A 23,085-nucleotide genomic window follows, 5' to 3' on the forward strand; every position below is an offset into this window, starting at 1 on the left:
ATATATTATATATTATATAAATATAAATAAATTATTATATATTGTATATAACAACTATATATAACAATTATATAATTATATAGAGAGAATTTATTTGTATATTAATATAATATATAATTATATGTATGTATAAAACATAATAGGAACTGCTTTCTTAGTATTGAGGCTTCATTTGGTCAGATGGCATTATATCATTACCAATTATTAATATTATTATTTGTTTGGAAAGGACTTGAAGGGAAGATAGCTCATTATAAGGATAATTAACATGCTGGGCAGTGGTGACACATGCCTTTAATCCCAGCACTAGGGAGGCAGAGGCAGGTGAATATCTGAGGTGAGCCTGGTCTACAGAGTGAGTTCCAGGACAGCCATGGCTACACAGAAATTCCTGTCTTGAAAAACCAAAAAAATTTAAATAAAAAAATAAAAAAAATAATAATAATTAAATGTTTTGAATATTAATGTTATAAAGGAAGTAATGTTTTTCAAGTATTAGAGAGGGAGTTGCTTGAGCCATGAGTGCTTTATCTGTCCTCATTCTGTTTCCCAGGAAGTAAATGCCTAAAGCAGGGAGAAAGATTTACCTGGAATGCATGATGGACATCTGCTATCTGCTTCTGCAGTTTTGTGTGATCCCAGTGCTTTAGTGGCTGGCTCACAGTCACGAGCTTCTGAACACTTTGGCTGCCCTTCTCGATGAGTGTCAGGGATTTCTTACAGTTCTCTTGACAAGCTAACAGTTCCTACAAGGAAAGAAAGGCCCAAGGGTATTGGTTACATGCCAGAATGAAAGAGGAATGAGGGGAGATGGGAGGAAGGGAAGGAGGAAAGGAAGGAGGGGCAGAGGGAAGGAGGGAGGGACAGAGGGAAGGAGGGAGGGATGGAGGGGAGAGGGCAGAGAGAGAATCACTGTTGTAAGTACCAGCATTTGCAGTTCCTAGGCTTTTGATGAACAGCCAGTGAAATCAAAAGTACAGAGAAATAGTTCTTTTCAAAAGAACTTGATTTAAGCAATCATTGAAGTCAATGCTTTTTATACAAGGCATTTAAATGTCATGGTGAGGTTTTAGACTTTATGTTTCATGCACATCTTATTAACATTAAGAAAATGGCAGAGCATAAAATGTGTCTAGCTTCTGCAGTCCTCCAACTGGTTGATAGGCAGTCCTGTGGCTTTTCAAAAGAACAATTGAAGCTAATGTGGTTATTGGGCTTTAATCCCACTAAGTAAATTTAACACAGCACACACCTCCTTTAGTGAATCCGGTGCCATAGATTTTCCACCATTTGCATGCACTAGTTTTGAATGTATACAGTTACTAAGCTATCCACCTTCCTATTGAGATCTAGTGAACGCAGGAAAGAGATGACCAGGCCTTGGGAGATGCTTGCTCTTGCACACCCTTCCAAATGGGACATAGTGGTGACAGACAGGATCCTTCCCTCTGCCTCTCCACCTTGCATCTTACCAATTATGGCAGAACATAGGGTGGGCGTGGTCTAGTCCACTTGAAGATAGAAGAACATTTCTGTCTTGAATACACACCACTTGCATTTCTGCATTTTCTAAGTTTTGAAAAGAATATTCAAACTGCTCCTTTGTATGCTATTTTGGTCACTTGGATGCAAATATTTAAAACAGGCCTTTTGTTTTGACAAAACAGAATTAGGGTATACCCTGTCCCTTTGAACAACTGGAAGTTCAAAACGTAGGAACTGAAAATATTTTATAAAATTGTTTTTGTTAATAATATATGCCTTTAATGATGAAAAGAATATTTAACCCTATTTCATCATAATTTAGGAACATAGGGTATGCTACCATTCCTCAAAATAAATGAATTTTCATCCAGTGTCATGATGTCATTAGAATAGAGTTTTCTAATAATGGTTGTGGGTATGCTATCCATAGTCATAATAATTTTATGAATTTTTGAATATTAATTATTAGGTGTGATCACTGTTGGCTTAACATGATGCAAGTAAAGTTAATAAACATTTTGCTATTTGCTACATCAGACCTAAACTGTAACTGTCTTGCATCTCATTTCAGACTCTCTGCTCATCCTACTAGCTGAGGCTGTCCCTTCCACAAATACATCTCAGTTACTATAGTGTAATGTAGTGGAGTGGAGTGGCAAAGGTTTCCTACAGTTACCCCCTCAAATGAAGGGCAGGCCTGTTTACCATAAGCCAAGTAAACAGGTTAATTTACTGCACCTCTCAGGAGGGGATTCTGAGCAAACGGGTCTGCTCACTAACTCTAAATATAAATATTCACACCCAGCATATTTCCACAATGGTTAATCAGGCAGACATTTTCACAGTCGAAGAAAAGAGATCATATGACATACACTATAGATATTGTGGCTGAAATGGAGGATAATTTCCTAAATAATTTATATATCTAAAAAGCATATACACAAGGAATCAAGGCAGAGAAACATGTACACTTTCAGAAAAAAATTAACCATTTTATCAGTGAATGAGTTAACAGGTGAGGCCCAAAGACATGTGCAGAGTATCACCAAGTGAGGTCCTAAAGGAGAATCACCTGAACGATGGAAAGCCTGAATACTTGCATGCTTTCTATTCTGAAAGTACAAATGGGAAAAATCCCTTTAATTAAACTCTTTTGGAATTTTATTCATGAACTATGATCCATAGATTCACTGGAGGAAATACAGTGTTAGCTAATTTAATAGCCCCTGGTAGAAGAACAACAGAGACCCTTCTACTGTGGGAGCCCTTTTTGTTTTGAGACAGAGTAGCAGGTTTGGCTGTTCTAGGTATAGCACTTATTCTAGAGAACCATGGTAGAAATTCAACCCCTGGCAGCTGGTGTTCAGAACACCCTATCTAAGTGTATGCAGAGACAAGGAGAAATGAGCTGAGAATCATCAGCTCATGCAGCCAGTTCAAAGATGTACAGGCAGGTACTCAAAGCAAATTCGTTTTCCTAATTGTATTCAACTTGGAACTTTTCTCCCAATGAGCAACACATATTAGAAGCCTCCATATGTCATTTCAGACACACTTAGTTTTGATGACTCCACCTCTCCACCAGACTCTTCTTTCTGGCATCTCCCAGGGACCTTCTCAACCAAGAATTACGGAGCCTGGTTCTGACCAGCTCAGCCTGATCCAAGTATCCAACCTGACTCTACCCTGGAAATGGTTCAAGTACCCATTCCTTGCACTAAGCACAGAGCATGGTGTCTTCTCTGGAAAAGACATACATTTTGGTTTGAGTCACTAGTATCCTACTGTACTGGGGAAATACCTTTTATACTAATTGAACTTCTATCACATGAAAACATGCCCCGACTTTATTAAATACACTTTAAAATGAGGATATCTCTGAAAGGGATTTTTCTTACCTGGTGTTTTTGCTTAAAAAGAGCACTAGATTGTGCTTCTTGCTCAAGAACTGATAGAATCTCATTGATTTTTCCAAGTGAGTCGTAGAAGGATGTGATTTGCATCTCCAGTTCTTCCAAAGGAACAGACAGTTGCCGGGTCTCGTACAACAGTGGGGAGCAACGTTCTTTGACCTTTGAAAGTGCAAAGAACAGAACAAATCCCATGAGAGTCCGCTAAGTCCTAAAAGTGCCAGAGCTGTACTTAGTTCTAAAGAACTTGCTTCTAGTGAGATGGTCACTTAGTACTTAGACATCTCTGAAGATGGTTCTCTTCTATTTTGTGCTATGTGATTAAGCTTTGCTGTTAAAAACTATAAATACAAAAATACTATACCACTGAGACAAATAAAGAGCTGCAGTGTTTTCTTAAGAAAATTCATCTAAGTTGTTCATCTGGATGGCACTTCCCCATGAAAATTATAGTCAGAGAGGTAGATGGCATCGGATCCCTCTTTAAACACCACACTACTCACTTTCACTTTGGCAATGAAGTCTGAGACAGTCACAAACTATTACCTCATTGTCTAGAGGACATGAAGCTTCTAGTTGATGTTGGTGAGCTTTTGCACATAGACTATGAGCCTCGGTGAACCTGCTAACCACTTCTTCCAAGATGCCCATTTTCCTTACTCTCACCAGATCTAGGCTTTGCCTTCCCTGTTGGTCAATGCCCTGCTCATCCCAAAAACATGCTATACACCAATTTATTCATGAAGGTTCTCACATCAGAGGGCATGTACTTGGTCTAAACTGCCCAGTCCTCATCTGTCTTTGTTTTTAAGATCCCTATATCTGTATTATCTCCATGGTGAGGTCCTACATTCTTGGTTTTCCAGAGCTCTATAAGATCTCTGCATGCCTGCCTTTGTGCTGATCTCTAGGACCTTATAATTGTCTAGGAAATCTTCTCCCTCCTGTTATCTTAAGGTTTCATCCAAAATATTATCAATACTTTCAGAAAACCAAGAACATTAGCGATAAAATCAATGATGCACTAGCTACATCACCAATATTCCACAAACAATATTTGAAGTAAACATTGGCTTTTGTTATACTGTGGCAGAGATGCATATGCAGAAATATATTCATATTCTAGAATATACTATTGAAAGATAAGCACACCAACTGGAAGCTACCATCTCTCTACTACAATGAGATTTTTCAACCGTTTTCTTGAAGAAGCCAAAGAGAATTCACTGATATGTTGAACTGTTTTTATTGCTCTTTCCTGGTTTGGAGAGAAAGGCTGTCGGCATGTTGCATCCCAAGCATCAGGAAGAGAGCATGGCTTAAGGCAGCCTGGGTAGAAAATTCTATCATTCTAACACCCAGGAAACAGAGGCAGAAGGATGGACAGAAGTATGAGTCCAGCTTCACCCTAATGAACTCCAGGCTAGCCAGAGCCACATAGGGGTATTGTATCTCTAAGAATAATGATATTATTGATAACAACAACAACAACAGAGAGAGAGAGAGGGGGAGAGAGAGAGAGAGAGAGAGAGAAAGAGAGAGGCAGAGACAGAGACAGAGACAGAGAGACAGAGACAGAGACAGAGAGACAGAGACAGAGAGACAGAGAGACAGAGACAGAGGCAGAGACAGAGACAGAGACAGAGACAGAGACAGAGAGACAGAGACAGAGACAGAGAGACAGAGACAGAGACAGAGACAGAGAGACAGAGAGACAGAGACAGAGACAGAGACAGAGAGATCTAGCTTAGATGAGCACAAGAAACCAACTTTCTCAAGCATGGTCCTTAACTCCTGCATCTGGGCCAGCGTGAGAGGTGCAAAGTACGAAGCCATGGGCATACAGCCTGTGGTTGGAAAGTTGGAAACAGTGGCTCCTTTTATTGTATATTTGTTTGAGCAAATTTTGCTGGTATACGAGAATAAAATTGTTCGGCACCATTAAGTTAAAACTACTTCCAACTAGCATGTCAGAATAAATGTAACTGAAATTTTTGCAACAAATGCCAGGCCGCCATGTTTGTCTTTTATGCCTATTATTCACCTATTTTCACTCTTCTATGCATTGGTTCATCTTTTCCTTTAATCCTTCAGTACTGAGTTCACCTTGTATGCTAGCTCTTCTCTCTGATTTCAAAGGTACTTCAGCCTTCATTTATCCTCTGACTCCTCCTCATAAAATCCCACGATTCCTGTGCTTATTCCTCACTCCTCTTATTTGCTGGAAGGTAATTACCTATACTTAGTAGGGAATTTTGAAAGCAATAAAATTGTCTTAAAACTCATATTTAGATAAAAGTTTCTATTGGAACATTCAAAGCTCTTGATAAAAAAAGTCTCTTAACAAGAGGGGGCCGTGTTAGTAAAAGAAAACATAAGTAGACAGACTGGATTTATATTAAGTAAATCTTAAAAATCTCAGTCCAATAGTATAGTCTTCTCTTCTTCCTCTTCTTCTTCTTCCTCCTCCTCCTTCTCTGCTTTGTCCTACATCTGTCTCCAGCTCTCCTCTACACCCTCTGTTTTATAACATTTAACAGCTCTCTCCTGAAAAATCCCAGATTTTTCTACTGAAGCAGGGACTACAGCAGTCCCAAATTAGGAGAGGTGTCAAAAGGGATCAGTGTCCCATTTTGATTTTCAAATACATATCTAAGTTTCTATATCAAGAACCTCCAGGTAGCTCAAAGGTGGACCAGTCAAGGATGTACTCATGGGTAACCATGAAGATAGAAACCATTCGTAGGCAGTGTGGTTGTTCCACCACATGGTGCAGCATGAAGTATTTTCCCACCTTGGATAGCTGTTCTTTGAGCCTGGACATGGTTGTAAGCATTTCATTTGCTTCTTCTTTGGGACTTTCTTTGGCAATGAGATGTGCTTTCTTGGCAGTCATCTTGTACTGAGCATCCATCACAGGCACCCTCTTCTCAATATCCTGCGTGAGTCATTGAAGTAGCTCAATTAATGCACAACAGATCTCCTTTCTATTGCAGAATACTACAGAAGGAGGGACAATAATCTGTACGTGCCTCATGAAATTCTATCCTCACTACCAACTCCTTTAGGAAAGCCATTGTTTTTGGTCTTAACTGACATACAAGCAACACTATGCTGAATGCATATATAAAATCTTCTTCTTAAAGTGATCAAATATTCTTAAGTCAGTGTCAAGATTATTTGATATAATCTTTACATTTTCTAAAATAGGTTAATGTAATATTAAAATATTCATACATGTAATGCATGTAAATGCATGTAAATAATACAGGGGGAAATCTTGACTTTAAGAATTAAACTGGTGCTTGCTTCAGCAGTATATATAATAAAATTGGAATGTCATAGAGAAGATTAGCATGGCTCTTGTGCAAGGATAACACACAGATTTGTAAAGAGTTCCTTATTTTTTTATTCTTATGGAAGAGATGGAGGAAGGACTGAGAATCCTGAAAGAGATAGGAACTCCACAGGAAGACCAATGGTGTGAATTAAACTGGACTCTTTGGGCTCTTAGAGACTGAACTACCAAAGAGCATACATGGGCTAGATCTAACTGCCCTCCCCCACCTTCAAATAACAGAGCCACCCCTACACTTATGTAGCAGATGTACAGCTTGGTCTACTGTGGAATAGTCTCTTCTAGCTGTGCTGCCTCGTCTGGCCTCAGTGGGAGAAGATGCACCTAGCCCCACAGAGACTTGATATACCAGGATGGGAGGATACACAGAGGGCCCTCCACCCTATCAGAGGGGAAGAGGATAGGGGACAGCAATCAGGATATAAATTGAATAAATAATAATGAAAAAAGAAAACTAAACTGATATTTACTTTATAAAACATACATTGTCACTGGAGAAAACTTGGAAATTTAATATGGTGGAAATTTTAATTTCCTGTCATCTCACATGGTGGCAGCTGAAGTCAACAGTTCACCATGGTTGATACTCTTCTTTCTTATGTGTATGACTTTTTAAATTTTTAAACTTTTTACAAGAATTAAAAAAAAAGACAATACTGGTCTATTTTTTTTTTCATTCAAATAATTGTTCAAACTTCTCCTGTCAGTAAATAACTCCATTATTTCACTTTTTAAACTTACAGGCTTTTAAGAAAATGCCAATGCCAAGTTCATGCAACAAACCCTTTATTGTTTAGGGCATTTATTTGGAAATCCTGTCTAAGGGGGATTTTGTTTGTTTGTTTTTGTTTTCCTAGTGTTTTATAATTTGTATGTAGGAAAAGAACCCCATGTTGAAAAGCTATCTTAAAGTTACTTCATATTTTCAAAAGATACCTTCCAAAAATTCAAGTTTATTTTCTGTGCAAGCCAACAAATACATAGACCTGTCAAAATGATCTCTAGGATTCAGAACAGTTTCCTGCAGACCTGGATAGCCTGGCTAGCTTTTATTTTTACAGTATGTATTTAATTTCATTGATCCAGAAAGCCCTTACCTCCAAGTCTTGAATTAATAACTTGACATTGATGAAAGAGACTTCTAAAGGCTCAGAGATTTTCCTGTGGGCTTCGGTTGCAAACCCAGAGAGCGTGGTAGTGATGTCTGTGTATTCTTTCTTCATTTTGTCCATCTCGTCTGCTCTTGCATACTAGAGAGTGGGGAAAGAAGTATTTGGAAGTCATCAAAGCTGTGATTCTAGAAGCCCACAGCTTTCAATGGGAGATAGCCTCATATATGATAAGAAAAATTCTAATTCCTGATTCTTATTTTAGATAAGTTTGAAATAAATCCAGTTACTTTGACAGGGGGAAAAAAAGGAACAAGCAAGCAGTAAGGAGCCAGGATTTGAATAGCAAATCTCTTTGCCTATGCAGGCGCCATATGTCAACATAATCCTTAACCAAACACTATGTTCTGTTAATGTTCCTCCACCATAAACAGACAAGAATGAGTAATTAGCAATAAAACACAGGAGGTTTTAAATACTTCTATATTCCACCCTAATAATCCCAGTAAAACTGGCTGCTTTGCACTCTAGTGGTGCACGCATGGGAAGTGAGTATTAGTTTGAAGGACATACCTGCTTGACTTCCATGAAGAGCTCCCTCCACCGACCGTTCAGCAAGAGCAGCTGCTGTTTAAGGTCTCGGGAAACAATCTCGTCACAGGTCTCAATCAGGAAGTTCCCAGCATCATTCATGGCTGTGTGCTGCTGAATCCAGTGAGGCAAATTTCGAAAAAAATCCTAAGTGAAGAAGGACACGCACTCATAAGCCACATACCAAATACTAATGATAGACATAATAAGAACCAAACCAAGAAGGTCTGTTCAAAAGTGCGTGGAAGCTCAAATCTCTTCCAAAATTCAGATTTTGAACAAGACTTCAAAATATGAGCTAGAAATACCAGATGCCTTTGTTTTTCATTTTTCTTTCATTACGTGTACACATACATGTAGATGTGTGTGTGTGTGTGTGTGTGTGTGTGTGTGCACATTAGTGGTTTCCTGGCTAAACTGTATGCACACACATGTGCATGTGGAAGCCAGAGGACAACATTGGGCTTCAGGTATTTTCCTTCACAAGTTGAGTATTCCATTATTTACCTTTTATTTTTCTGTTTTCTTTCTGGGGTCTCTTACTGGCCTGGAACTTGCCAAGTGTGTAAGGCTGCCTGGCCAGTGAATCATAGAAACCCATCTGTCATTGCCTCCCCCACGGGAATTGCAATCATGTGCCACCGCACCTATGTATTTTTACAAGGATTCCAGGGACTCGAAGCAAGTCCTTACCAAGCACTTTACTGCCAAGGCTGTCTCCCTAGCCCATCTTTGCTTTTAAGAGTTGGGCTCTAGACTGCTGCCCAGGCTAGTCCCACACTTACAGGCTCAAGCAATCCTCTACCCTGAGTCAAATAAACACCTGGGATGCCAGGCACATGACAGTGTACCTGGCTGTTTGTGCTATCATGTAAGAACATCTATGGCATATTTTGTTGAAAAGGAAATAAAGTGAGAGGCCATTTTTTTATTCTCACTTTATATAAGAAGGAACAATCAATATCCAAATGTCAGACGCTGTTTCTTGCTGTTCAGATCCATAAAAATGACTACAAGTAGTCTAAAATTTGAATATATATATATTCATATATACATGTGTATATTACATCAGATATCAAAGGAAATATTTTTCAGGTTAGATAGACACTGAGGTCATGGACACTGAACACAGTAACATCCTTTCTTATTTATATAAGGGAGTATACTTGACAGTGAACTGGCTTCTATTCATGACAGATTATGGAACCAAAAAGAAAATATCTAAAGAGATCAAGGCTGTGGTGATCCCACTATTCCATGGGTGTGTACTGCTATACAGATTCAATCCCTCGCCCTGTGTGTGTGTGTGTTTGTGTGTGTGTGTGTGTGTGTGTGTGTGTGTGTGTATGCACGCACATGCGCAGATGTAGGCCTTATGTAGGTAACCACAGCTGTGAATAAGAAACCCAGACAGGCCCATCTCTACAGACCGCAGTGTGCATATAGCAACATCTGCTGCCCATTAGAGTTAGCTTACCCCTTTATGACTGATTAGTATGACTTGCTGCCCTTGTGAATGAAAATGTTAGATCACCGTGAAAACAGAGAATTATTTTAACAGAGCTTTTACTAGCCAGTATTTACAGATCTAATCCCATCGGGTTCTTGAGTGATATTGCAAGTATCTGGCATGCTCAGTGAACTATACTGTGGGAATCTCTCATTCATGAATTCCGAGCATGCCTTCTCCTTTCCCGTGAACAGTGTTACCTTCTTGGCATTTTCTGACTGACTTAGCATTTTCTCCGCATCTTCTAGCCAGGCTTGAAGACTAGCCACGGTATCACCATAGCGATCCCAGTTGGAGATCACCTCCTCCAGCATGCTCCGCACACTGCGCACTTCCACTGAGAGATTCCTCCACTGGGCCGTGGTCTCATTCATGAATTTCATCACATTCTCAGCTTCTTCCACTGAATCAGAAACAGTCAATCACAGTCTCCATTCTGTATATAAAACCCTCTCTCTATTTCCCTGTGTTCTTAAGCACCAGAAACAAGGGTGTCGATCAGAAATACAAGATTCTATTCCCAACAATTATGACAACATCTACAAGCTGTAAGCAAACATATCTTCCAAAGTTTATCTCCACGGTAACTTAAGCTCTCCTATCTATATTCAAGTTATTCCATGTTTTTTTTTTTTGCCTTTAATCCCCTTGGAATTGCAGTTAGGCTGAAAAATTGCAACTTAGAAAAAGCAATGCTTATTTTTGTTTTATCTTAGAAGACCATACACAGGAAAAACACTGTCATTATGCAAGACAGACACCTCACAGGATTACTCTAAGGGCATAGTCACAAACAGTCTACACTGTAAAAAATTAATTGATCTGACCCCATAGAAACCTGTTGATTTTAAGTGCTACTTAAATTGGCACCAGAACAAGTTACATTTCATTAGGGTAATTTCATAATGCTGTAAAAATTCTGAACCATATTCTCCCCTAATCTTCCTCACTTTCTCCTCTCTCTCTTCTACCCCAGCCCCCTCTGCAAATCCCAAGTGTGTTGTGTGCTTTACCTGAGCCGTCTGCTTTGATGTACATCTCAGCTGTCTGTTTCAGGATCTGGTATGTCACTTCATACTGTTCAAAGAACTTGCTGTTTTCTATAAAGGACTAGAGAGATGAGGTCAGGAGATAGCAAGTGTTAGGCTTGTCCACAAACGACAAAGTTTCATTTGCCTTATAAGCTTATGGGTGTTTTATCCAAGTCTACCAACCTCATTCTATTGGAAAATGCAAAGTTAATTCTACTGTCAGGAATTACTCAGGTTATATGCAGCCCATACTCCGTGCTTACATTCTCAATACCAAGACTGAGAAAGCTTTCTACTTCTTTACTGTGCAAAGTTCCCCCTCTCCTCCCTGCCAAAGAACAGAATTTTCTCCAGAGGATCTGGGCCTAACATTGAAAAAGTGCTTAATTTGGGGAACCATTTTAATGTCCCACTGTGTTGGAGTTATAGAAGTTTGCTGTTCTTTGAACATTAGCCCTTGGGAATGACTGACTGCTTTGTGGAAATTCCAGTTAAAAATATACTACAGTGAAAACACTTTTGTTAAAAATAAAAAAGTAAAAAGTTTAAAATTAATTGTTTATGCTGTCTATATTAAAGATGTTTCATATTCCAATTACCTAGCCCAAAAAGTACAGACTAAGATACAGCTACATGTAAATCTGTACAGAGTCTACATACATAATAAAATTAGTGTTAGTGCATGGAGACAATAAAAGTGAGAACTCAAAAAAATATTAGGTAAATTTTGTTTTTATTAATGTTCAATTCCCTGCCCCCAGTGCCGTTCAAATGATTGTACTTATTACTCCAAGTAGAAAATTAATACAATTATAGCTGGCAATATGTCTCCAAAATCTCTTCCAGTTCTACTACCAGAATGAATTTCTAAGAGTTTAATCAATTAAAATAGTTAAAAGGGATGATCACTACAATAAAATGCAAAGTCATGCTTTACAAACTGGAATCTTGCACAGTGTGCTAGCAGCCCTGTATAATATGCTAATTGATGTTTCATGTAGAGGCAAAAAGGGTTCATAAAACAGTATCAGGGACATTCCTAGATCTTTACCACTAATTACCTTGTTTCAATATAAAACTTTATATTATATATTATATGCTAATATATTATAATAATTATACATTATCTGTACACATTATGTTATATGTTGATAATGTTAAGAATATATACTATATATTATATATACTTATATATTATATGCATATTTTAAATTAAAATGATATAAGTAATTTAGTTTATTAAAAATATGGCTAGAACTATGTTATAGAATTAAATGTACTATTAGCATGGATGATAACAGAAGTTAAGACACCACTTAAAATGATTTTGAAACAAAAATATTAGAAGTAAGAACATTTCTGCCTTTAATTTATAGATAATAAATAATAAATATTCATAGATAATAATATTTATAAATAATATAAAAATTTAAAAATATAATATAAAAAATAAAATAAAATTTATAAATAATATTTATAGATAATAAATAATAAATAAAAGCACATTAATTTCACCAAGAGAGCTAAACCAGAAAATTATATATAAATCTTTTAAAAGGTTATCTATTTACACTAAACATTAGACATTTATAGTATATTATAATTATATGTAATATATAATTGTATACATTATATAAGATATGTTAAATTATATTAAATATATATTATATTACATTAAATGTTAACTATAATGAGGACTACTTCATATTTACAGGACATTTATAAATTATTCTTTAGAAATAAAGTGAATACAGAAAGCTATGCATCCCCTGGTATGAGAGGCTTCTGTGATTACTTTATTGAATGGCTTTAGTAGGGTCTTTTGTTCGGCTAAGAATGGAATATGACAATAGAAGTCTAGAAAATTCCTTATTTAGTCTTAAGTCCTACTCTTACTCCCAAACTAGGAAAAGACCTTAAATGGTGAACCATTCTAACTAACCAAGCAAGCCACTTTGGTTTAAAAATAGAATATTATATTTAATACTCAAAATGGTGTTTGAGCAATTGAAGAAACAACAGTTCTTGACAGAGTAAATTATTGTCTCCCTGGAGTTAATGCAAACTGCAAGAAGCCATGAGTGGCAAAGAATAGAGAGTGGCCACCACAGTGCTTCAGTTGCTTAAAATATCCTTTGCCTGACTAGTTTGAAAATTAATAACAAGTGAATTAATAATGCTTACTTCTAGCTTTGTCTTGGGCCTAAAAATAGGAGACAAGAAAAGAATAAAACCAAGAAATTCAATATCGTTGAGCTTTCCTATTAGAACAATTAGACGATTAATTAAACAAATATCCCATTTGTTATTTCAAACTTTTACCAGCCCCAGTGATTTGGAGAAGCCATTGAACAGTGAAGTTTGTCAGGATAGCCACTTTCACCAGAACTTGCTAAGCCTCTCTTTTATTGTGTTAAACACGTCTCTCAGGAAAAATGTACATTTTAAATTAAAATGACATGGTTAATTTGCTTTATTACTAATGTGCCTAAGACTGGGTTATGGAATCAAATGGACTATTTAGCATGGATGATAAGATAAAAAAAAATTAAATTACTACTTAATGACACTGAAACCAAAATATTAGAGGTGAGAACACTTTTGCCTTTAATGAACAAATGTAATAAATAAAAACTCATTCATTTCACCAAGAAAGCTAAGCCAGTTAATTATAAATCCTTTAAATTTTATTAGTGCTGTCCATTTACACTAAAAATTGTTGTGAATGGTAGGGTTTTTGTGTTCTTTATGTTGGACTTGAAATTTCCACAATTCCAAGAAATTCTTTCATATGAAAAATAGAAACGTTGAATTTTTGTTTACATAGTAAAAATGGACATTCCATGTTTACTAGCAAGACCACTATAAACAAATCTGACATCAAAGGCACCTAACCAATGACGTCTATAATCACTGATCAATAGCATATGGCCTAACATTTAAATATGCTTTAAAATTTTAGATTTATTTATTTGTGCATGTGCTTTGTGTGTCATCATATATGTGCCATGGTATATATACATGTAAAAGTCAGAAGACAACTTGTGGGAGTTGGTTCTCCATGTTAGCCTTGTGGGATTGCACTCAGGCTTGATGGTAAGAGTTAACTGCTGAGCAGTTTCAGGGACCCACGGATGGTCTAATTGCTTTCATAACAACCATAAAGGCGTTTGCTTTTCAAAAATGTAAAGTCCTCATCGGCTCATAGCTCAGCTGGGAAGCACAGGCAGTGGGTTCTCTAACCCCTAAAATGTGTACTGCCTTTTTCTCTGCATGCAATTAATGTCAAGTTAAACACCAACACCAAGGAAGGTAATCCTGGGGGTCTTCCTAGCCTCAGGATCATCCTGTTTATTATAAAATAGAGTAACATGTCATGTTTATATTTTTAAGGGAGGAAGAAAAGAGATTTAAATAACCAACTTAATAGTTTTATTGAAAAATCTTCACACTTTTGAAAAGGTCTGTTCTGGAACGAGTAAGATTTCTCTGAAAGCACCAGAAGGAATAGAGACACTCTGAGGTGTGACACTGAAGGAAGGCAGTGCACACAGTCTGGGCTTTAGAAGAACCTCCATTATTCTACTACTACAGTCGTCGGAAGGACGAGAGACACTCTGAGGTGTGACACTGAAGGAAGGCAGTGCACACAGTCTGGGCTTTAGAAGAACTTCCATTATTCTTCTACTATCATCATCAGGCTAGCAAGGGGAAAATTCAGGAGAGGTGCAGCACAGACATGTCATTCATTCACCAAGGTTCTGTGCGTAGTGAATCGCTGACGTGTGATGAGAACACACTTCCCTGTGGTGATGCTTCAGTCCCTCCCCCCCAACTTTCTACCATGTTGTCTAGCTCACAAAATGAATGTCAGTGGCGACCAAACTACTGCAGTGCAAAAGCATAAAACATTATTCAGTTTTAAACTTTCTAAGAGGAACTAGTGTTTTATGAGAGCAACATTCTTTCATTCACTGCACTTCAATAGACATCAATATTTTGGTTGATGTCTATTGGATAATTATGGTATTTTAGTTAATTATTTTCACGAGTTATGTATTTAGAGAGTAACGGTGCATGCCTACGAGGGCTTTTGATTTGGAAATGGAAACAATAAGCCACCTTTTTCCTCTTTCCAGCCCCTGTTCCCTGAATGATGACTCCAAGACTAGGCTATAAGCTTTGGCCCATCCTCTGACTAGCTATTTAACTCATACAAACTATTCTATGTGTTCCACATGGTTAGTTACCTCTTTTCTGCTTCACGTGTCCAAGTCTGGGGCAAAGCTCCATGTTATTCTATGCTGTGTTCATCTATGTGGCTGGTTACCTCCCCTCAGCTCATATGCTTCTGACCTCTATTTTTCTGGGTGAATCTTAATGCCACTTGCTGTCTCCCAGAATCCTCCCCTTCCTCCCAGTGTCCCACTTCCTATTTGCTGCCTCAGCTCATTGACCATAGGCATTTTTACTGACAAGTGTTGCTTATAAGAAATTCTTTTATTGATGGAAATTCTGACTCCATTTATTGCCCCTTGTGTCACCTGGCACATGAGGTTGGGACATCTGAACTCCAGAGACAGCTCCACAGCTTTTCGTCTGTGTTTACCATATTGTGAGCCTTCACTGAGGTGAAAAGGCCCAGAGTCATTGAAATTATTCACCCAAAAGGGCCTTAAGGCCACTTACAAGAAGTTTTAGCTAGGTCCTCTTCACGAGCAGAGTACATGCACATTGAAACATGCTGGGAATGGAGGATGATGGTCCATTCTACTCATACATGAAATTTGCAGAGCAGTTTGAAATTAGCATCTCAAACTCTTTAACTTTATGGAGTGGGCAGAAAGTACTGACATTAACATAACTCTCTATTTATATATCCTTAGAGAAGTTCGAAGAGAATTATTAATACCATTGTTTTGGAACATCAGCTTGGTAAAGCAGTCCTATTAAGTACTTAATTCTGATTGGCTGTTCCTAAATTGCTAGAGCAAAGGATGGATGGAGTCTAATCAAGTCCTGCACTGAGCACATCATTTGCTATTACAAAAACTGAAGGTATAAATCCATTCCTCCATTTAATATTTATGAGACTAAGGCAATTACTAGAATTTTAAAAACTGATTTCCTTACCAAAATAGCTACAAATGAATAAAGGAACACATTCTAACAGATTTCACAGGTTTTGAAACAAATGTTTCCTAGACCACTTTAGTGAAACTAGAGAGAAGATGTATTAGCCACAGGGTAAATGTTTGGATTTATTCAAATTCATGTAGCTCACATATTGGTTAAAGAACAAAATTAAGATGCAACAAAACTGATTATGGGTCCAAAATGGGTACTTGCAAAACAGACACAGTTTTAATAATAATCTAAGCAATACTCTGTCCGTTACTATGACTTGTCAGGTTCTAATAAGCTAGTATGTTAACAGTTTAGTTTTATAGCTTAGAACCTGTGCTTGAACATATGTCAGAGAACAGAGATGCTCTGAATATGAATATTTTCAATCAAATGTTGCAAATAATTTGTGTGAGGGTACGATTAGTTGACTGAGAGGAAATAAATTGATTTTATTAAACACATTGTATTGACTTTATATAAATGAACAGCCACATTCTTTATATTAACTCAGGGCTACTCTTGTAGATAGAATTAGGATTATCTAGACCAATACCCTCAGAATATGAGATAATATTTAAAAATTAAGTTGGTAAAGAGGTTTGTAGACAAAATTCCCCAGTGCCTGGGCATACACAGGCATAGCAAAGTCTGGGAAGGAAGCTCATGCAGCAAATCTAACACACTGACGGTCCCCATGTGCAAAACTAAAAACAGTTCCCTATTTATTCACACTGGGAGCTTGGATGATGGGAGGGCAGCCTCTGAGTACAATAGTTCTGTTTTAAAGGACTTGCAACTAAAGAGGAATATATATATTGTTATTAACAGGCCTCCTTCACTAGACTCTGATGCAATTAATAATGGGAACCCTCCCCAAAGCAGGATTTGCAATAACAAATTCTGAAGAATCTAAGCTAGTATTCTAGGTGCGTGGGGAAAGCTCCACAGCTCAGATCCAAGCCACTTCACCAAGAGGTGTTGCTGAGCTTAAATTCAAGGTAGACCTGTATGAGAGCACTAGAGACTCACGATATAGCTTTGCAGCAGCAGCTCCACGGACTCTCGCCTCCCATACTTGATGATCCAAGACTTCAGCTTTGACTCAGCGAGGACTAGCAGGGACAGCAGACGGTACTTCAGTTCGAGAAACTCCATTTTCATCAAGTGCAGCTCGGATGTGGAGGACACAAAATGAAACCTAGGAACAGACAGGCAGAATTCACAGGATGTAACTAATAGTAACAGGAGGCTGGCCGAACCTGTTACACGGCAGCCTTCTTAAACTCGCTCCCTGCTTGCCGTGGTCAGGGGAGCCGATTCTTTTCTTAGCTCAAGGTTCTGAAAGAGAACAGGACCGATTGAAGGCTTTGATTTAGTTCTCTTCCCTGCTAACACATCTCTCATCTGTTTCTCTTATAAGCTGTTTTTGCAATGTTACATAATGTTCCTTCCAGTATTGAATAAAAATACAGCCTATGACGAGGAAAGTGCTTCAGTGAGCTGCAGGCTGTGGGGACATTCCAGCTCACTCTCTCCAGTTAATAATATATTAGAATGTTGGCACTCTCAGTGTCTGTGTGGGAACCCACTTTGCATTTACCAAAGGCAAGCATTCCTGTTTGGAAAAGAAAAATGTGAAAAAGAATACAAAAGCATCCATCTAACATTTTTTAAAGAACCTTCCCCCCACCCCCGAACCCTCCAAAATATCAGACATTCTCTCACCTCTCAGCCATGTCCTCTAGCTGATCAGGAGGCATTGGGATCCCATTGACAGACCTGGTCCGGTAGATTTCATGGAATGCTCTTTTGTGGGCATCTGTATTTTGAAGCAGATCCTAATATGCAATTTAAAAAAAGAAAAAAAGAAAGGAAAAAAAAAAACAGTTTTTAAATGAGGAAACATGTTACCAAGAGGCTGAGAAGCATAATTTTCCGACTGTACCGATGAGTCAATGTATTCAACAATTTGTCCCTGCTGCCACCTTCACATGCAGCCAGAGCCTGTCACAGGCTTTTACCTAGAACAGCAATCCATGAGTGTGGAGAAGCTGCTCTGCTGGAATGTCTAACAATCACGGCGTCTTTAAACACACATGACATTTGACCAGCAATGCATTCAGATTTTTTAAAGGTGTAAAATCCAAGGAGTGTGTAGTCACTGCTAGAAACAACCATGAGATGTGTTTTCTTTTTCTTTTCCTTCTTTCTTTCCTTCTTTCCTTCTTTCCTTTCTTCTTTCTCTTTCTCTCTTTCTTTTTTTTAAATTTTTTTTTTTTCTGAGAATTGAACACAACAAACTTAACCCCTTAGCAGTAACAGGGATTAGCTTCTCTGCTGTTATTTCCAAGTTAAATTGTGAGGGCTACTTTAAATGTTATTTGCCTATTACAATATACTTTGAAAATATAGTTCTGGTAGAAAATTTCCCCCAAGTGCAGAAAACAAGCCCCAGCTAAGAAAGAGATCAAAGGTGATGTTCATCGATGTCGTTTCTCAGCAGTTTTCCATGTCCCTAGGTTAACGCACATCTTTCTTTGTCTATTGCATATTTTACTAGCCACACGCTTATTTATAAAAAGAATACATCTTTGCCACCACCTCAAGCCCATTTCTCACACACACAAATGAAACAGTGGGGTGGACGAAGCTTGTGTCAATTTGCTCACACTGAGCAAATTTCTATCTACCAGAATAAGTAACAGTGTATAAGTCATTAATATATTAACCCACCCAGGTGATCAATTCAAATTAATATTACTTCTATTAAGTATTATTGACTGGTACAGTAGAAAAAGAAGCAGAAATACAAGAGACACATATTTACATTAGTGAACTAGTACAAGCATTTAGAATATGAATTAAAATTAAAAGAATTTAGAATATAAATTAAAAATAAATTGATAGAATATACCATAGCAAAATGGCTCAGCAGGTAAAGGCACCTCATTTGCTACATTCCCTAACAACTTGAATTTGATAGTTGAAACCCATGTGGCAAAGGAATAGGAAACAGGACTCCCACAAGTGGTCCTAACCTCCACATGTGCACGAGTGTGGGCACACACACACACATGAATAAATAATAACTAAATCAAGTAATAAAGGCCTTAAGGCTTATGGATGCTTAATTACATAAGAATCATGTCAATTCTGTCCTAAATCTTAGTTTAAACTATTTGTCCTGAAATATTTTTTTCTACCTTATGTTTTGAAGTCTTTTATGTGTGTAAGTAAATACACAAACACATACACACACGCACGCACACACGCTCACACACACGCTCACAAGTCATTCATACCAGATGGAAGGATCTGTGACCCCATGAGGAAAGAAGGAGGCAGGGCTGTTCTCAGGACAGCTGTCAGTGCTGAGCAATGGAGTCACTCCCCCTGCTTTCCCGAATGCCGACACACCTCCATGGCATTTGGGCTTGGCTGAAACTGTCCTCAAGTGACTTCAGATGAATCTGTGCCTTCACTCTCCTTTCTTATATCTGACAGTTTAAATATCCAGTACACTGGGGAAATTCCTTACACTCCACACGTATGTGAAGGAGCGTCTATAGCTAACATACACTGCTTGTTCCTAGGAAGTACCCTATGACTGTAAAACCGGTGGGTACTGAGCAAACCGTAAAACTGCTCAGCTTTCTCCTTAGCAAAATACGATCCAAAATAGATCACAAGCTGTAAGCAATAACAAAATTAAAAAGCCAGACCATCCAGGGCAGACATTAATTTAGTGCTTTGGGACATTGGGCTTTATAATGTGAACAATGAGACATTGGAAATGGTTTTCTTCGACAAAGGCAGAGTCACTTAAGGAGGGCTAAGGCCAGCTTGTAACAAATACTCTAGGTGGCATGGAGGTAAAAAGTCACCAATGGAAGGAACTAGCTATCAAGAGTGAACAGCCAGTGAAACACAGAGCCAAGATAATGCCAGCCATTCAATAATGAACAGTAGCATGTGAAAAAGGAGCCACGTTTCTTATAGTGATCAGACATGGTTAAAGCACTGATTTCCAATATCGTTAAATATCTGTGGTTGAGCTTCAAGGATGACCACAGCATACCTGTAATCGACAATTTCAAGTTAGTGGAGGAAAAAACTATAGAGGAAGTGGGACAAACTATGCTGGGGACAATGGTGGCTACCACCTAGCTCAGGACCTGGGGTTGCTGTGAGTTTGAACCTGAGCTGCAGAATGAGACTTTGTCTCAAGAAAGCTAAAAGAATAAAAGGGAGGGAGGAAAAGAGAGAGGTAAGGAGGGAGGGAGGGAAATGCTAGGAAACAAAAAGCCAATTAAAAAAATCCTCTGTTGATTTATAAATAGCAAAAAAGGTAGGTAGCAAAGAGGGCAAAAAGAAAATAGTCAAATGATTTTTAAAAATCAGATACAGAATACGCTACGAATATGCTACAGTCCTTGTTAAACAAAGGACTGAGATTGCCAGGTCAGAAGGACAAACATAATCACTTAAAATGAAAGATAGAGCAGCATATCTGTAAGTGGATGGAGACAAAATGAAAAAGGGAAGAGTTGTATAAGAGATACATCTAATCGTTAGGGAAAAAGAGGGGCTGGAATTTGTAGATGGTAAAATACATCACGAGACACTAACTGAAAACTTCTGTAAGTACTATGAATAGTCCCAATAATAATTTACTGATGATCAGAGTCCCATATTTGTAGAAGACATGTTAATCCAGAGAATGAACATACACAGTAAACTTCAAAATATATATGAGCTGACAAAACATCGAAGGAACAGACACACCTACATTGCTGTGGGAATTATCAACACGCCTTCTTCAGTTACCAAGATGGCTCAACAGGACCAAGTGGGATCCCACATGTGGAGAAGGAAGGTCTAGTGAAGGCCCAGAGAATGAGGAGGAAGGAAACAGGAATATCACCTGAGAGAGAAAGTTCCTGATGGAGAGCCAGGGCAAAGACCTTACAGGATACACTTGCCTCTTTGGAGTCATCATTACAGAGGGTTTTCACTGACCTCTTATTTGAAGGCAAAATGCCAACATCCTGTCTTTTTTTCTCCCCAAGTTTTATTTACTACTTGTAGTGAGAATTTTGGTTTCTTAAAAAAAAAAAAACAAAAAAAAAAACAAAAAAAACCAGTCATGTTATGTGAATATGTTTTTGTTTTAACTCCTAGTATGGGAATATGGGGCTGCTTCAGACTGTCCATTGCAGCTGACTATGATTTGTCTTGTGCTCTGGCAGAAGTGTGATTCTGCCAGCTGAAGATAGTTTACATTTGGAATTCTGGGGACTCTTGTGAGGCTATAAAAATGCCCGAGATTGGAGAAGCTGCTGCTTCCTCTGCTGCTCCCAATTCCCTTTACTGTGTGGTTTGTCCAGTGGTTGTGAGCAAAGAGAAATTGGGATAGAGGAAGAAATTGGATATCCTGATGACAAGGAACTCAATGTTCCTAATCAACAGGAAGTGGTCTAATGAGATTGACACCCACTTTGCCCTCTAAGCTTGCCTAACTAGTGTTGGGGGTTGGAAGGGATTGGGGTGGAGAAGCGTGGTAGAAAAAGAACCCAATAAAGTAGCCCAAAGTATGGATACAAGTACTTTACCCTCTCAAAACAAGTCACATAACGAACATTGGAGAACTGTGTCTGTCTTCATACATATGGACATATCACAAACACTCGGAACATTACTTGGTACAATGCAGGTGCTCAATAAAGTTTTATTGAAAATCAAGAAAGACTACAGAGAGATAGCTAGGAGTGTAGGAAGAAAAACAGAAAACCAAATGAAAGAAGAGTTTTGTGGACACAGTAGCACTTTGTAAAAAGTGTCTGATGGATGAGGCATCAGGGAGGCTAATATCTGGCCAATAGATGAAAAGACCAACTTTTTCGACCTGGCTTGGGACAGGTGGTGATGGTTCATTACAAAAGTTTCCAGAGAACTTAGAAATCAAAGAGACATGGATTATTCTTATCAGCTTGGTTGTATAAATGGAAGAAGGGTATTTGGACAATAGCTGGGAAGACAATCAGGAAGAAAAGAAAGACTTTGAAAATGTGTTCATGCATGTGTATGTATGTATGCATGTGTATACATGTATGCATGTGCATGAACAAGTGTGTGTGTGCACTCACATGTACACGTTTGTGATAGGAGGGGACACAATGAAAAGGGATGTAGAAAACAATGGAACAAAATGTGTACTGCAACCCTTTCAGAGGAAGGGTAAGGATAGTACCTAAGGCTCATAGGAGTAGTTGGTCTTGGTTGGGAGCACAGATGGTTTATCCACAGCGACAGAAATGAGGATTGAGTATTTGGGCACAGATGCAAGTATGTGGGTTGATGTATTTGTGGGAGCTTGCGGATATTCTTTTCTGATTGCTTCTATTTTTCTTGGAGAAAGAGGAAGCAGTGTCGTCAGCTAAGAGTGAGGACAGGGAGGAGGTGTGGAAAGCTGAAGAGACAAGGTATGAAATAGATGTCCCAGAAATGGAGAGGGCTTAGGGTTGGGAATGCCTTATGACTGCTGCATAGCATTGGGAGCTCAGTTAGTTTTAGTCACTATCAGAACGTGTGGGTTCTCCATCCCCATCAGCTGCCTGTGTGGGGGCACAGGCTATGCAGAAACAGTTGGGTTTGATATTCTTTTACCAGGCTAGTAAGAAAAAGAGGGATGTGGACAATAAGATTGAGGATGTGTCCGATGTGTGAGTTTTATGAACACTCGATTAAAACAGTATGAAGGGAAAGAATGAAAGGAAACTGAAGGAAATAGCATCACAGAGTCATGGGGTTCAAACGGATGATGAAGCCTTGCTTGATTGGAGAGTGGGATGCTTGACCAAACAGTTGTGGATGGTTTCAGTTTCGGATGATGAATGATGATAGGAGAGGAGGAGAGAGTGGTAAGGATAGGATATGGTGCAGGATCACCACAAAAGAGAAGGCA

At 38.3% G+C, this 23,085-nt stretch overlaps 1 protein-coding gene and 1 non-coding gene across 15 annotated transcripts in view; one reads left to right on the forward strand and one right to left on the reverse strand.

Annotated features, from left to right (window-relative positions):
• Positions 1–23,085, reverse strand: part of Syne1 (spectrin repeat containing nuclear envelope protein 1) — a 506,592-nt gene that overhangs the window by 333,188 nt on the left and 150,319 nt on the right. For all 14 annotated transcript variants that reach the window (XM_031352591.1, XM_031352581.1, XM_031352587.1 and 11 more), the window contains 9 exons: positions 17,847–17,959; positions 17,151–17,319; positions 10,977–11,073; positions 10,164–10,366; positions 8,436–8,600; positions 7,851–8,003; positions 6,190–6,333; positions 3,384–3,557; positions 588–746 (listed from right to left, as the gene is read on the reverse strand). In XM_031352591.1, coding sequence (XP_031208451.1) covers positions 588–746; positions 3,384–3,557; positions 6,190–6,333; positions 7,851–8,003; positions 8,436–8,600; positions 10,164–10,366; positions 10,977–11,073; positions 17,151–17,319; positions 17,847–17,959 — 1,377 coding nt within the window. The remainder of the gene's footprint in view (positions 1–587; positions 747–3,383; positions 3,558–6,189; positions 6,334–7,850; positions 8,004–8,435; positions 8,601–10,163; positions 10,367–10,976; positions 11,074–17,150; positions 17,320–17,846; positions 17,960–23,085) is intronic.
• On the forward strand, positions 6,697–6,803 carry LOC116079346. The gene has a single exon (XR_004113917.1). It is a non-coding gene; the product is annotated as a U6 spliceosomal RNA (small nuclear RNA).

This window comes from Mastomys coucha, unplaced genomic scaffold (genome assembly GCF_008632895.1).
Source record: "Mastomys coucha isolate ucsf_1 unplaced genomic scaffold, UCSF_Mcou_1 pScaffold5, whole genome shotgun sequence".
Classification (NCBI taxonomy): domain Eukaryota; kingdom Metazoa; phylum Chordata; class Mammalia; order Rodentia; family Muridae; genus Mastomys; species Mastomys coucha.